This window comes from Trematosphaeria pertusa (assembly GCF_010094035.1).
Source record: "Trematosphaeria pertusa strain CBS 122368 unplaced genomic scaffold BU26scaffold_9, whole genome shotgun sequence".
In the NCBI taxonomy this organism is placed as follows: domain Eukaryota; kingdom Fungi; phylum Ascomycota; class Dothideomycetes; order Pleosporales; family Trematosphaeriaceae; genus Trematosphaeria; species Trematosphaeria pertusa.
This window is the reverse complement of record NW_022987220.1, coordinates 374,684-389,273: the sequence shown is the minus strand read 5'-3', so window position 1 is coordinate 389,273 and position 14,590 is coordinate 374,684. Positions and strand designations below refer to the sequence as shown.

The following is a 14,590-nucleotide window of genomic DNA, read 5'->3' as shown; positions in this document are numbered from 1 at the left end:
TGGCCTGACATTGGTTGCGCGAGATGGCGTACGTTTGGAGAGGAGAGGAGCTGATCTAGTTGCCTAGAACGATCATTACCTGGCCGCCTGCGCTCCGTTCGACGGCCTTGGAGAGAACACAGGAGCCCAGCAAGACGCGAAAGCGCTACGTCGGCTGCGGTGATTTGCTGTAGTACACTGTAGAGTGCTTCGCCGTTACTGTGCCTCCCGCAGCTGCACTCGTCCGCTCCTGATTGGTCTCTCTAGTCTCTCTGCACGGGATGCGACTCTGCTCCCGTCTCCTCGTAACCTGCTACGTACACAAAGAAGTCAAAAGCGCAAATGATAGAGGGAGCTCGCCACGACCAAGCATCTTTACGCGGCCGTTGACGTTGTCAAAGGCTCTTGGGGGTTGAAGGGGGCGGTGCAGCCTTGAGCTTAACTCGTCCAGCGTCCGTGCCGCGGAGGATCAAGAGGCACGACCAGACCTCCCGGTGTCTCACAAAATAACAGCTTCCGCCTTTCACTTTCTCCTGCGCGCAATTTCCGTCTTCGCGACACACACGGCGACCTTCCGACTTTCCTTCCCACCCCCCGAACCTCGTCTTTCGTCCAGAGCTGCGGAGCACCTGCCCCGCTAGCCTGTTGCCATGGTCCTCAAGAAGCGCCTCACGAATTTGGGCAGCATCATAAAGCGACCGCACGCTGGTGAGTTGGCCCCGGGGATCGTGTTCATATCGCAACTAATGGCGCGCTCCCAGCACAAGAAGAGAACGTCGACTCGAACGCCGATACGCCCGAGGCCAATGCCGCACGGGGGGTTGTGAGTAGCAAGCGCCCCGGCACTGTAGCGCCGCTGATTGAAGGATAGAGGCTCTTCTGCGAATCCGGCGCCGCGAATTCGGTATGCTGTCGCGGCGGTATCTTGCCAAACCAGCACGCTAACAGCGACCAGGGCGAAGAAGTCCTCCACCTTCCTACCATCGTCGAGGCGGCCGTCGCCAGTCCCTCCGCTGCCTCGGCGGCAGCAAACCAGATCCGCAAGTTCCTCTCCAAGGAGAACTACAGTCGCCCACATGTCCAGTACAATGCGTGTATGCTCATAAGGATCCTGGCGGACAATCCGGGTGCCTCGTTCACCAAGAACATGGACAAGCAGTTTGCGGATACTATCAAGCATCTGCTACGAAATGGACAGGATCCGAGCGTGGCGCAGATCCTGAAGGAGACGCTGGATTCGCTGGAGAAGGAGAAGGCATACGACACGAACCTGAATACAATGTTCGCCATGTGGAGAAAGGAGAAGCAGCTCATGGCCAGTGCCCAGAAGCACGTTCAGCCATTCGGCTCCCGAACGCTTAACGCGCCACCGTGGACTGGGCAACATCAGGGAGGATTCGGTTCCGGCGGAGGTCATTCGGCATCCAAGGGCCTTCCACCTCCTGTGGAGTTGGTCGGGCGCATCGAGGAAGCGCGAACCTCAGCAAAGCTTCTCCTGCAGCTCGTCCAGTCAACGCCAGCGAACGAGCTGCTCGGCAATGATCTGATCAAGGAGTTCTCGGAGCGCTGCATGGCCGCGCAGCGGAGCATCCAAGGCTACATCAACTGTGACAATCCAGGGCCGGACGACGACACCATGCTTACGTTGATTGAGACGAACGAACAGCTGTCCCTTGCCGCGTCGAAACATCAGCGCGCTGTCCTCCAGGCCCGTCGTCTTCTAGGTATATCCCCATCTCCGCCGATACCCAGCAACAACAACAATCCTTTGCCACCTGGTCCTCCTCCCGCTACCACGTTCAACCCTGCCGCGCAAGCTCCTCCCGCTACGACGTATACCCCGCCTCCGCAGCCTCCTCCACGCAACAATACAGCCCCGATGCTACCTCCTGTCGATGTAGGATCAAGAGAGCAGGACCTGAATCCGACCAGCTACAAGAAGGACGAGCTCCCGCTGCCGCCGGTTCTTCAAGCGGGATCCAACCGGCAACGCACAAACTCTGTTCCCGAGCCAGAGCCCGCGGACAATCCGTTCGCTGATCATCATACTTCTGGTTATGCGCTGCCTTCGGGAGCACCTCCTCCGCGCAGAGTTGAAGATGATTCTGCGGCCAATGGCTATGGTCATGGCCCTTCTTCATACAACCCCGGATATCAGTCAACGCCATCATACCTGGGCCGACAGGAGAGCTCCGCAAACAATCTGACGATGCATGGAGCACAGCGCGAGTTGACGGAAGAGGAGGAATATGCGCGTGACTATCCGGCGAGCGCCGGACCAAGAACGCCGGAGCAGACGAGGACGCGGCATGATAGTGATGTGTCGCCAATCGCGGAACGCGGCGGCGTCACATACCGATATTAGTCGTCTTTCGAGGGTACACAAGGAGATCTCTTTCGCTTCATGGCATGTATTGAGGGCATGGCGGGAATTGCTCGGAGATATCCGTTGGATAGGGTCCTATTCGTGTCGAGCTCGGAGGCAACACCGGTTCTTTCCGCGGTGTGTACCTGGGTGCGTTTCAGCAGTTTTATACCTCTTTCCATCGTTGCTTCCGCTCAGTAGATACCATCGATCTTTGCTTTCCGCCTTCTCATGTCGGATGCCTCGTACGATGCCGTCCGAGTAGCTCTACAGTAGTCTTGGCAAATGTCGTGATTTCAAAGCACGCTTAATAACGGGCTGCATGGTTACCCTATGCTGTGTATGCACGCAAACAGCACGAAGCATATGCGAGTGGTAGGGCGCGAATCGCCGTTGCAGTGCCGGCATTGGGGCGTCCAAACAGGCAGGTTAAACCGGCGTCGTGGGGTAGCGTAGCTGCCTAGGTTGTGCCCCGCCGAGGTGCCAGGCTTAGCGCGACAGGACTTTTAATGTCCGCCGTCATGTTGAAGCAGTTAACTATACAAAGCCTAGCCACGCTCGGATCCGCGCCCCCTTCTCTTCCCCATGGCCTTTTCTGCACTCCTACCAAGAAGCCTTCCATGGCGGTTTCGCTTCCACGATGCGTGGACACCGTTATCATAGGTACGAGCCATTCCTCAGCGCTTATCCCCGCGGAGGGCGGATGAGAGGGGCACAACGGCTGATTAATCAATAGGCAATGGGCCCTCTGCCCTCATTCTGTCCTATATCCTTCACGGCCATATTCCCTACTATATCGGCGGGCACCATGATGCCATACTAGACCAAAAGCTCTCGGCGAACCCGAGTCTCTTGCACCTCACGCCGGACCTGTACGCGCACTTTCTGTCCTCGCTACGGTACTCGACGCAGGGGCTTCCAGTCAATACGCTGCTCGACACGCTCATTCGACCGAACGCGGATACGGAAACAAACCCGAAGTCATGCGTCGAGTGGAGATATGAGCCTGAGAAGGCGATTTCGCATGTCGCCATCGGCCAGACGTCACAGCCCGGTGGACAATGGGCCGAGAGCCCAGTGTCTGCGAGCGCGGATATAGGGACACTGAGCTATGCGGAGCAGTTGAGCCTTCCAGGATACTCGTATGCGGATCATTTGGCGAAGAGCGGCAAGGGAGAGCAATGCGACTTTGTGAGGCCGTCTAGGACTGAGGTCGCCGACTATCTGAAGGCATATCCGGATGCGGTGGAGATATCGGATACTATACGTACGGGAATAAGAGTGGATAATGTATACCGGACTGTAGACGGCTTCGTCATTGGGTCGCTTGGAATACGATGCAAGCACCTCGTCCTGGCTTCCGGTATCTTCACGGTCAACATACCCCCACCGCCGCTACTTGCACCCATCGCGCAGATCGAGTCGAGAGAGAAACCGCTACTGGTAATTGGATCTGGATTCTCGGCAGCCGATGTCATTATATCGACGCCTCCCAATCGCAAAATCATCCACATCTATCAATGGGCTCCAGATACCCGACCGTCTCCGCTGCGTGGCTGCCACCATAGCGCATACCCCGAGTATGCGACAGTATACCGACAGATGAAGCTGGGAGCGCTCTCTTCGAGCAAGAGTCTATCGGCCAAGTCTCCTATGCTACGGCGGAAATCGAATCCCTTCTTCAAACAGCGCGATTGGGCCTCCCTCTACGAGGGGCTTCCGAACGCCGAGGTCCTGAAGGTTTCTACCTCGGACAGCACAAAGTCAGCGAGAGTAACTGTCCGCCTTGCATCCGGGGAAGAGACTACTCGCGAAGTCGGTGGCCTAGCTTATGTCGTGGGAAGACGTGGCTCCCTAGACTATCTCTCCCCTGACCTCCTCGCCGAAGTTCTCGGATCAAGTAATGAAGCCACTCCAGACTTAAGCCCCCCGGCTCTGATATCAGGCCGCACTCTCCGCGCGAAAGCCGAGTCCTCCCTAGAAGTGGCCAAGAACGTCTTCATCATCGGCAGTCTCGCAGGCGATTCGCTCATCAGACACGCAGTAGGCGGATGCGTGTTCGCCGCCGGCCGCATCCTTGGAGCCATACCATCGACCTTTTCACCCCTCTCATCACCCTCACGAGCATCCTTCACGCCCAGGTCCACCTCCCCTTGTCGCCTCTCAGAGGCTGCCTCAGACACCTCTTCGACACCCCCCGCTGCCAATGGGAGTCCCGTCATAATAGCGAATGGACATGAGGATTTGCATCTTGATAGGCGGAAGCTGAGCCGGGGTGTGGAGGTCGCGAACGTGGAGAATAGGTACTGGGTCGATTCTGGGTGGTGGGCTGGCGGTTTGGGGCCCGGTAAACCTGATGTATAGACCATTTCGACTTTGACTGGATTGCATGCGTGTCGGAGACGCGCTCATACTGTGGGCATAGCCAGGGATTTACCCCTTTTCAACATGGGATTGCGGAAGTACCGCCTGTCTCGTGTGTCGAATACAGTCATACTATGCCAAGCCCACTAAAGCCATAAAGGTTTCCTCAGGGCTAATCAGGGACATCCTAGAATTGCAATAGTATCTCGCCCCGCTGATAGCCCTCTCGTCCGCAGGACCAAGTCGACGGCAGGAGTTAGGGAGCACCCCCGAATAAGGTAGGGAGCACCCCTATAAGCCTCCGCGCACGACACTACCCTAATCCTACCCTTATCCTAGGCTGCGCCGCCGCCGCTACGCGGCATTAATACATTTAAACGCCCTTACTCTTTTAACTCTTACCCTTCTAGCCCTAGTCCTACCTGACTCTTACCTAAACATCGCGCGCGGAAGGCTTATAAGGGTGCTTTCTACCCTATAGGGGGATACTCCCTAACTGCTGCCCGAGTCGAACTCGTCCGGGCAGGCGCTGGAACGGTTGGCCCATGTCGTCTAATTCCGAAGCCGCAGATTCGCCAGACCACACGTCGTCGCGCGCCGCCCGGAGCCCGCGAGCGTCAACTCAACACCGAAAGGGTATCGTGAGTCGTTGGAGCTGTAGAGTTTGTTGATCAGCGCAGGACCGGGTCGACCTCGTCCGGGCAGGCGCTGGTGAATTCTTTGGCTATGAGGGTGTGGCTGATATTCAAGGATCAGCCAAGGAGTGTGTTCTTGTTCTTCTTTCTGCGATGCCTTTTCTTTCGAGGAGGTGTTTCGGGCTGGGATGTCTCTGTTTTAGGCTGGGATGCTTCTCTCTCAGGCCCCACTGCTCCTCCGCATCGTGATTCCTGCTTATCCAGACCACGAGCGGCGTCGGCTTCCATTTCAGGAGTTACCTCCGGGACGCCTCTTCGGAGGAATTGTTCGGCGACGTGGGCTTCGTTGCGTTCGGAGATTGCCAGGTACATTAGGCCCCGATAATTTGGGTTTGTTCCGCAAAGGCGTTCGAGGAGATCGGCGAGCTCGAATTGGAATTTGTAGTGTGAGTCTTTGAGGTGGGCTTAGAGGAGGTAGAGTTCGAGTTTTATGTTGTCTGGGTCGAAGTGATAGCCTGCAGAGCACCGTACTCGTCTGCCGACTATTGGATTGAATAAAGGCATCCCAAGAGTATCCAGCGTGTAGCGCTTAGACAAGGATTCGACTTCATGGACCTCGGAGACTAGACTACATCTAGTCAGTGAATCGGGTGCGAAACGAGGGGACAAGGAGACAGAAAGCACATGCTTCCCGGATCATGAAGTTGTGCTTTCTTCGCAAAAAGGCTGTGTATTTGTTATGGATGCCTATCTTCCCTTCTACCTCGAACTTGAGACGGCATATTTCATGAACCGGATGACGGACGGTAGGAGAGATTGCCCTTGGCGCGGAGCTACGCGCCTCAAAATAGCCTCATTTTGATGAATGCGCAAAGCTTAGCGACGCGGAGTTCTCTCTCGCTATCTGTCGGAGGTTGAGCGAATGATAGCGGCGCCTCGGGAGAACGTATCAGCGTTGGGTGAAAAGGCCTATATTCTCCATCGGTCTTCTACTTCATCACCACCTTTGATCGCCAGGCCATTGCTCATTTACACTTCCCTTTTTTTTATCATGTGTAGTCCTCCTTCTTGGACGGGCCCACGTCCCCTTCTTGGGCGGGCCTACCGTTTTATGGCATTGGTCACATACTGCAGCTTGTGACCATCTGGATTTCCTTTTGCTGGGCGGGCGGTAGGTGACCTCGCGGTCAAAACGATTATATCAATATCACTATCAATCCCTTCCCTTCCCTTCATCCTCTTCCTACATGAGACCTCCGGCCCCCATACCGGACATACCCCACATTCCCGAACTCCACAACCAGCCTTGTTCAACGCCGCAAATCAAACGCACATACAAGCGTTCCCCAACGCAAAACGAATACGCACGAACACATCAACGCCACCGACACGCCCTCAGCGCCTGTCCCCCACTCCAGTCTTCCACGTCTTCTCTCATCGTGAAGTGATTCAGAACCACATCGTGAATGTTAGATGTGTCTGTTCGTGTAGAGAGGAATAAGGGCCTGATGAAAGCATGTGACAGAGACCAACGCTACGCAGATGTACACAGAACGTGACATCTTCAAGGCAGTATATCGAATCGCCGCATGATGGATGTGAAAGGAAATCCCGAAAAGGATAAGCATAACAGGGTTAAGACTGATGGAGGCATTGCGGCGAGACGACATACCCAAGGTGATACTTGGCGACTCGCACGATATCCAAGGACCGTACCAAATGGCCAGTTTACTTGACCCAGACGCACTGCTTCCGGACAAAATGATCATGCATATCAATATCCATTAAACTACACTATTAGCGCTCCCTAAAGCAAATGGCAATCTATGATCCCACGCGGGGACGGAAAATAGACTTGAACGCCGAAAAGACGAGAAAGAACGCAAAATAACAAGCATATATACTAAATATAATAGAGAACCCCGAACGCTCGCTCACTCAATGACAGCAATCTATATAATGATTTGCAAGATAAACGCGTGTATTTATGATGCCGAGCTGAATGGCAATGTAACAGTCGAACCATGGAATCCGGAACGCGCGAGAGACCTTGAAGAGAGCTCCAACTCCACCGCTAAGACGCAATTGACCAAATGTTGTAAGACGGATAGGAAGGAACCTTTTTGTACCGATTTGAAGTCGTTGAATAGAGATAATCCTTTTGTGCCGAATTGAACTCGTCCGTTGAAACCGTTTGTGTCCGTAATGGTAGCCGTTGATCGTATCCGTACTAATTTGCAATCTCCAAAAAGTTTTAGTACTCCCATGATTGCCGCGGAGCAGTAGTGCTGCCATACCCCCTAGGTTCCTCCTCTTCTAGCAAACTGTCTAAAACGCTGTCCACCTCGGTATTGGTAACTGTCATCGCGTCTTCATCCTGCAGCTTCTTATGCACGAGGAATGTTTGCACACTGACGTACGTAACCAACGCCACGCCAATAACAAATCCAGCAACAGCCAAGAACGCATTGACCGGGATAGGGTTGCCGTTGAACTTGCTCTTGGTGAGCGCATCGATGCCCGTTTGTGAGAGGTTGATGAGGCCGGAGAAGCAGATAATCGTGCCATAGACGCGGCCGAAAGTCGCAAAGCCGAAGACCTTAGTAGCGTAGTCGGACATGGCGGAGTAGTAGAAGGGACGGAGGATGACGAAGAGAATGACGTTGATGTATCCAGCCCACATGGCCGGAATGCAACCGATAATGCCGATGGCCGTGATCATAGTGACGAGAATGAGGAGCACCGATGGAGTGCTGACGTTGTCGAGTAGCAGGCCAAGGAAGGGCGTAGTAAGGACGCCGCCAATGGGAAGTGCCCAGTCGAAGAAATTGTTGATGCTGATAGCTTTCTCGACAGAGTCGAGCATATACACGTACTGTTCCCTGATCGTGGCAATGAAGTAGTTCATCCGCACCATCTGCAGGACTGTGAGAAAGGTCAGAAGATAGAACCAGGGTGTCAGCATCTGCTCCTTCGCGCTCTTGTTATGCAAAGCACCCCAGACACCGGAGGTTTCATGGCGATGCTCTTCTTTCTCTTCTCGCCGCTTGCGCGTGTCGGGGCTTCCGACTAGCCTGTCAAGCTTGTTCAACCGCCGACGACGACGGACGCTTCGGCTCTTACGCCGTCTCCATACCTCATCATCTGGCAGCTCCTCGTCTGAATCGTGCACGTCTCGCATAGCATCCTCGGCGCGGTGTATCTTCATCTCCAGCTGAGGTGGCGTCTTGTAGCTCTCCTTCGGCAAAAAGGTGAGCTGCGCTATTAGAATCGCGATAGGCACCGCAAGATAGGCGAGGAAGAAGTACTGCGGCTTGAAAGCTCCGTCGCTGGCTTGGTACGCCAGTCGGTAGAACAAAAACACGGCTGCCGACGCATCGAAGGCGCCCGTGACTAGGGCGACAATCGTGCCCGAGTATTTCGGGAAGGCATTCGCAACCTGGAATGAAGGCAGAAAGACAAATGTGCCACCAAGGGCGAGAAAGAAGTTGCCGATGGTGTAGCCATCGAATTCTTCAATCTGAAAGGCGAGGCTCATCAGAAGGCTTCCGACGGCAAGGAAAAGGCAGCCTAGATAAAAGCATAGCTTTGGCCCGTAGCGGTCAAGCAGTGTGCCAACGGGAAGCGCGGAAACATTGGCCGTTGTCGATGCGAGCGAGAAGAAAAAGTTCAAGCGCAGGTCCTGCTCAAAGCAGACCTCGACCCCCGCGTCCAGCTCTTCCGACGTGCAAAGTTCTCTGAAGACGCCTTCCTTGAGGAGGATCGGCTTGAGCGCAGCGAATCCAAACACGATGCCGCTCGCGAACCAACACGCAAGTACCGTTGTAAAGACCTGAGCTGTACGGCGGGGTTAGTGGCACCGCTTGATATTACCCGATTGGGATAACTTACCGATGCGCCTCGTAGTACTGACATTGTACGGCGTTATACCGCCATACTCTTCAATCGCTTCCTCTGGCGGCTTCAGAGCATCGTAACTAATGACGCGACGTACTGATTTTGTGCTGGGCCAGCCGCCGCTCTCGACGGAAAGGCGACGCTCCGATGCGCGGTCGAGGGAGGCAGCGCGTTCCAGCGGGGGCAGGAACAAATCAATGAGCGCCTCTTCTCTGTCCGTGCCCTCGAGATTAGACACATGCTGAACTAAAGACATGGAAGCTCAGCTGTGCTGGACGGCGGATTCGCGCGCGAGATGTCACCAGATAAGAGGGAGAGCGGGTGGGTTGGTTGAAAAGCGGGCGGGAGCGGGTTATATTGGGCCTTGGCCGGACCCTTGTTTGCCTGGGTAAGGTGCTGCCGATAGCAAATCACACGGGACTCGTGCGGAAGCTAGTAGTCAGTGCAATGCTTCCTGCCACAGTATGGTTAGAAAACGTCGCGAAGCCGCTACGTGAAGTGCTGTGCGGCCACACTGCTTACCCCGGTGCTTTATTTCCTCGCGAAGGCCGGACAAACGACAGACGACAGACGCTATGGTTGGAGCAGCGGCGGTCACAACTGCCCCGATTCGTCAATGCGTCGCGCTAAATGGTGGGGTCAACGATCGCCGATTTTCTACCGCACCTTCACGATGCTTCTATCATCACGCCTTTGCTTCGAACCCGGTCCGAACTCGGCGGGGCGACGGGGCCCTTTCACCGAGAAATCGCCTTTGGCCTGTCCAACACCCTGAACGAAGGTGTAGAGGTCCTGGGATGCCGTGCCGTATACGAGAGCGAGGAGAATCCTCTCACCACGCACGGTAAACAATGGTCCAGCAGCGATGTCGTGGAATCACCGAAACACCGTGGTGACATAACGAGAGTATTGCGACTTGGCTGCAGGAAGGCGTCGGTGCATAGTATTGACGTTGAAAGAGCGCGAGGGTGAGCTTGTGAACTATACTTCACTTGTAGGGTGGCTATGTCGAACATCCGGGTGACGTGTGGGGAGTGGTCCAGTATTCCTTTCCCCATTCACATCCCGGCCGCTTCACGAAGGTCTTCATCTTGTAGAATGCGTAGGTATGTAAAAGGGTGCTGAGGCTTCTTCGCTGTCCCGAATTTCGAGATTCCATATTAGAAACACAAACTCAAGGAGCAATACGAACGAACTTACTGCAGCGAACGATGGCCTGCGAGGAACCTGAGCCACTTCTACCGTCTGCAGACAAGGCCCCCGACAACGGCCAGAAGCCCATCACCCGGGCACTTGTACTAGAGCTCCTGTATGACCCCGACGAAGATCCAGAGGAGCAATATGTAGAAGAAGATAACGGGGGAATCGACATTGAAGAGACTACCACGGAAGTTGACTTTGCCCCGGTAAGTGCGGACACCATCTTACAAGAAACTCGGAGCTGGCTGGAAGCTTTGGCAGATGAACAGCAAGCGGAAACAGACTCCACTTCGGACTGCGAAACCGAGGAGGATCCTACGGGAAACGAGTCGCCATCATTGGGGGTAGACGGAGATCAGGGCGATGAACCCGAGCCGACTATTCACGTACAGCCTTCTGACATGGGTATGAACACCGAGGTGCTGCATCGTATACGCGAAGAAGAGCCGGGTCCGCGCCCACCGGAAGGGTATGATCTTATCGCAAATTTGCGCCTCGGTACACCTAAGAAAGATGACACTAGCGAGGAAACCTACGCGGAACTCCTTGAAGTCGTGCAAGCGTGGAATTTGCACGTCGGGAGTATCCCAGACCTGACAGAGGAGCGTGATGAATTTCTGCAGGCCCTCCGGGAGCGGCACCATTTAATCAAGGATGTCGAGCAGCACAAGCGAGAACGGGCCGTCCTTGACGAACCGCCTGAACGACTGCAGCGTGCTATGCGCGCATATCGACCGGAAATCGCAAAGTTTGAGAACCAGAACACATTCGATATCCTGGTCATGATGATTGCCAATCTTCGTATAGCGAACCCGGACCTTGACGAAGACGTAAAGGATGCGGTTATTTGGACCATCTTCATGGAGGTCTGGTTGCCTCTTTGCTTCGAGAAGCAATACCGGGATGAGAGGGCAAAGATCCAGCAGCAAGTGACTAGGGCGCGCGAGAACGGGAATCGAGAGGACATGGGACACTTGACGGAGGAAAAGAAGGCTTTGGACAGGAAACAGGTCGCCCGCGCCGTGGAGAGGGCAATCAATTATATGAAATTCACCCGTAACGAGTTGCGTAGAAGAGTGGAGAAAGATACGGAGCAATTGGCGCTGCTGCAAACTGGGCAGAAATGGTTTGCCTCAGAGGTACTGTCGCTCCCGAAGGCTCTGGCAGAGCAAAAGCGCGCGGCCCTTGATGCAGAAGCCGAACGCACATTCGGTCTGCATTTTTCGGACCACGAAGCAGAGTGTGAAGTCGAAGGAATAAACATCGCGGACTTGGTCGAGATGGGTCGAAGATGCGTTATCCGGACGGAGAAATTCGCAGCGAAAGACATCAAAGACAAGGCGGATAGGGAGCGGGTAAAGCGGGCGAGGATGGAGGAACCCGGTACCGCCACGATGATGTTGAAGATCTTGGAAGACACGGACATAATCAAGGCGAAAGCACAGCGTGTCGTGCGACGCATGACGGGGTTGGAGTCCTCTTTAGATGCGACCCTGGCTGCGGCGAAGGGTCAGTACCGGGAGTATGATGCGTGGTTGGAGTCGATGCCGGACGAGGTCCATGAATGGCAGTGTGGACAGTGAAGGCGCTTGTGGATGCCGGGTGTCCGTTGGCACGGTGTTCGGAGGTAGACGCGCCTACGTAAAGAATGCTGAAGACGTCCAGGAACCCAGATACGCACACTCACGCCCTGTTGCGTCGGAGCCGGATGGTGATTTCGTGGAATGGCGTTGGTCGCGATGCTGGGTTTCGCGCATAGACGCTGTCAGGTATAGAGAAGGATGTAGCAATAAGCTGTTGAATTGCTGCCCGCGCATTTTAAACGCCAACCACGAGCAGCCTGTTGATGATGCCGGGATTTCAACCGCCTGTTGCTGGCCAGTGCTTGTTCTCGCACATCGTGTGAAGAGTCGTGCTGGCGTCTACTTGCGAAAGTGTGCGATCGAAGACCGTCCGCCTCCTGTACCGCGACGGGTGTGCTTGGCATGGAGCGTTCACCCATCGTTCACCCAAGGTGCAATCCCTATGCTATAATGAAAAGGCTCGGCGTAATATAAGCCGAACTGTTGAACGACGGAAGCAATCGAAGTACGTGGTAGAGAGATTCCCTCATCGACGAAGCTGTTACTGTGGGCTACCAGGAGGTAGTCGGAACTACTACTAGAGCCGAAGGAAGGTGCGACCACGAAGAGGAAGGAGCCACCGCGTAGCAGGAAGAATGCCCGGAGAGACTCAGTGAGGACAGCAATATGGCGAAGATGAGGTATTTCGGGTCGTAGTCGCCGCGCGCCGCGCACGCGCTAAGGATGCGCGCGGTGAGTGGCAGAGCTCGCTATGCTGCACAGATGAGAGGCTGGCCTTTTCCGGCCGCTCGGGAGTTAACGGGCAAATTTAGCGGCGCAGAGGAACTTTTCTTCGACATCCCTCGCCCTATCTCCGTCCAACCTCAGCATCAACACCAACAAACTCTCCTCTCAATTTCTTCGTTTTCCATCTTTCGCTTTTGTGCCCCATCAAAGCGAAATGGCTGCCGCTCCTCCTCCCACGCCCTCGGGCTCCCTCAAGCTCGATGCCATGCGCGCGACCGCCGCCGCCGCCGACCCAACAAAACCACAGGGCCTTGCTCTGTACTCAAGATTCGCCTTCGCTGGCGCTGTCTGCTGTTCCGTCACCCACGGCGCCTTCACACCCGTCGATGTGTACGTATTCCGCATTAATTGAACAGTTCGGTGGGCGCCAATGGCTCGCCGTTCTTTACCCGAGCTTTGCGACAGCTCTTGAGAGCCTTTTGTCTCAAGTGTCGAGCTGACATCTCGCAGCGTCAAGACCAGGATCCAGCTCGACCCCGTAACCTACAACCGCGGCCTCATCGGCGGCTTCAGGCAGGTCGTCGCGAGTGAGGGTTTCGGCGCTGTCTGGACCGGCTTCGGTCCTACGGCTGCCGGTTACTTCCTCCAGGGCGCCTTCAAGTTCGGAGGATACGAATTCTTCAAGCAGCAGTGCATAAATCAGCTCGGCTACGAGACCGCCTCCAAGAACCGCACCGCTGTCTACCTCGCTTCGTCCGCCTGCGCCGAGTTCTTCGCCGACATCGCCCTCTGCCCGCTCGAGGCCACCCGTATTCGTCTCGTCTCCCAGCCTACCTTCGCCAACGGCCTGATCGGTGGATTCGGCAAGATCTTGAAGAATGAGGGTGTCGGCGCTTTCTACTCTGGTTTTGGTCCCATCCTATTCAAGCAGTACGTGCACCCGGAATCCAGCGCCGTTTCTAGCAGCTGACGTTTTTTTGATAGGGTCCCCTACACCATGGCCAAGTTCGTCGTTTACGAAAAAGTCTCCGAGTTGGTCTACCGCCAGGTCGACAAGAGCAAGGCCTCCAGCGGCATGCAGACCGGCATCAACCTTGGTTCTGGTCTCATCGCTGGTTTCGCCGCCGCCCTCGTCTCCCAGCCTGCCGACACCATGCTTTCCAAGATCAACAAAACCCAAGGTCTGCCTGGTGAGGGTACCATCTCGCGCTTGGTCAAGATCGGCAAGGAGCTTGGCTTCCGCGGCAGCTATGCTGGTATTGGCGCTCGTCTATTCATGGTCGGTGGTCTCACGGCCGGCCAGTTCGCCATCTACGGTGAGTTGTCCCAAGTACGACCTATATAATTAGTAGCACGTGGCTAACAGAGAAAAGGTGATATCAAGAAGGCGCTAGGGGCCACCGGCGGGGTAGAAATTGCTAAATAAGGAGAGAAAAAGACGAGAGGGCGAGAGAGGGATGATACCAAGACAGCCACGACGCTTTGGGTCTCTTAAGGGAGGCTTTTAATCATGGGAAAAGTGTCAGTCCGTCTTTGTATTCTTGCATATGGCTGCATGGGTTCTCTTCTTGTGTTTGCGTTTATTTGCAGCCAGTATAGATTTTCTGCCCTTTTCCGCCGGTTAGAAGGTTGGACTTGTAACAGTACGAATACTTAGGAAATTCGCTGCACAATAGACCCTCATGGTGTGGACATCTCCGGATATAACGACGCACGTACCAGCCATCTTAGAGGCGTTCGCAGGTGCGTACAATAGCACGTATAGTCAGCTGTATGAGCAATATCATCTGTACAGCCAGCCCTTGATCCGAAGAATTTTCTACCGCAAAAGACCCCGCCAG

General features: G+C 55.0%; 5 protein-coding genes across 5 annotated transcripts; 4 read left to right on the top strand and 1 right to left on the bottom strand.

Moving 5' to 3' along the window:
* Positions 1-160: 160 nt before the first annotated feature.
* Positions 161-2,599, top strand: BU26DRAFT_342905 (uncharacterized protein). Its single transcript, XM_033822335.1, has 4 exons — positions 161-687; positions 741-802; positions 851-883; positions 935-2,599. The coding sequence occupies exons 1-4, from the start codon at positions 630-632 to the stop codon at positions 2,342-2,344; spliced, it is 1,563 nt and encodes a 520-aa protein (XP_033682146.1). The 5' UTR covers positions 161-629; the 3' UTR covers positions 2,345-2,599.
* Positions 2,600-2,964: 365 nt separating this feature from the next.
* BU26DRAFT_430208 (uncharacterized protein) lies at positions 2,965-4,708 on the top strand (the record flags this gene model as incomplete). The annotated part of the gene is made up of 2 exons (XM_033823863.1): positions 2,965-3,007; positions 3,081-4,708. The coding sequence occupies 2 exons, from the start codon at positions 2,965-2,967 to the stop codon at positions 4,706-4,708; spliced, it is 1,671 nt and encodes a 556-aa protein (XP_033682145.1).
* Positions 4,709-7,354: 2,646 nt separating this feature from the next.
* BU26DRAFT_342798 (MFS general substrate transporter) lies at positions 7,355-9,649 on the bottom strand. Its single transcript, XM_033822334.1, has 2 exons — positions 9,235-9,649; positions 7,355-9,180 (listed from the first exon to the last, which is right to left on the bottom strand). Exons 1-2 carry the CDS (start codon positions 9,494-9,496, stop codon positions 7,598-7,600), a joined length of 1,845 nt encoding a protein of 614 aa, XP_033682144.1. The 5' UTR covers positions 9,497-9,649; the 3' UTR covers positions 7,355-7,597.
* Positions 9,650-10,331: 682 nt separating this feature from the next.
* On the top strand, positions 10,332-12,114 carry BU26DRAFT_342765 (uncharacterized protein). The gene has a single exon (XM_033822333.1). The coding sequence runs from the start codon at positions 10,452-10,454 to the stop codon at positions 12,021-12,023; it is 1,572 nt and encodes a 523-aa protein (XP_033682143.1). The 5' UTR covers positions 10,332-10,451; the 3' UTR covers positions 12,024-12,114.
* Positions 12,115-12,900: 786 nt separating this feature from the next.
* BU26DRAFT_541268 (mitochondrial carrier) lies at positions 12,901-14,355 on the top strand. The gene is made up of 4 exons (XM_033831587.1): positions 12,901-13,139; positions 13,260-13,679; positions 13,734-14,065; positions 14,123-14,355. The coding sequence occupies exons 1-4, from the start codon at positions 12,964-12,966 to the stop codon at positions 14,173-14,175; spliced, it is 981 nt and encodes a 326-aa protein (XP_033682142.1). The 5' UTR covers positions 12,901-12,963; the 3' UTR covers positions 14,176-14,355.
* Positions 14,356-14,590: the final 235 nt, after the last annotated feature.

Excerpts from the sequence above, each read along its gene's own strand:
- BU26DRAFT_342905 (XM_033822335.1), top strand. The coding sequence starts at position 630 with ATGGTCCTCAAGAAGCGCCTCACGAATTTGGGCAGCATCATAAAGCGA. Across the intron at positions 688-740 it reads CATAAAGCGACCGCACGCTG|CACAAGAAGAGAACGTCGAC; the intron begins GTGAGTTGGCCC and ends GCGCGCTCCCAG. Across the intron at positions 803-850 it reads CCAATGCCGCACGGGGGGTT|AGGCTCTTCTGCGAATCCGG; the intron begins GTGAGTAGCAAG and ends ATTGAAGGATAG.
- BU26DRAFT_342798 (XM_033822334.1), bottom strand. The coding sequence starts at position 9,496 with ATGTCTTTAGTTCAGCATGTGTCTAATCTCGAGGGCACGGACAGAGAA. Across the intron at positions 9,181-9,234 it reads CAGTACTACGAGGCGCATCG|CTCAGGTCTTTACAACGGTA; the intron begins GTAAGTTATCCC and ends CCCGCCGTACAG.
- BU26DRAFT_342765 (XM_033822333.1), top strand. The coding sequence starts at position 10,452 with ATGGCCTGCGAGGAACCTGAGCCACTTCTACCGTCTGCAGACAAGGCC.
- BU26DRAFT_541268 (XM_033831587.1), top strand. The coding sequence starts at position 12,964 with ATGGCTGCCGCTCCTCCTCCCACGCCCTCGGGCTCCCTCAAGCTCGAT. Across the intron at positions 13,680-13,733 it reads GGTCCCATCCTATTCAAGCA|GGTCCCCTACACCATGGCCA; the intron begins GTACGTGCACCC and ends TTTTTTTGATAG. Across the intron at positions 14,066-14,122 it reads CGGCCAGTTCGCCATCTACG|GTGATATCAAGAAGGCGCTA; the intron begins GTGAGTTGTCCC and ends AACAGAGAAAAG.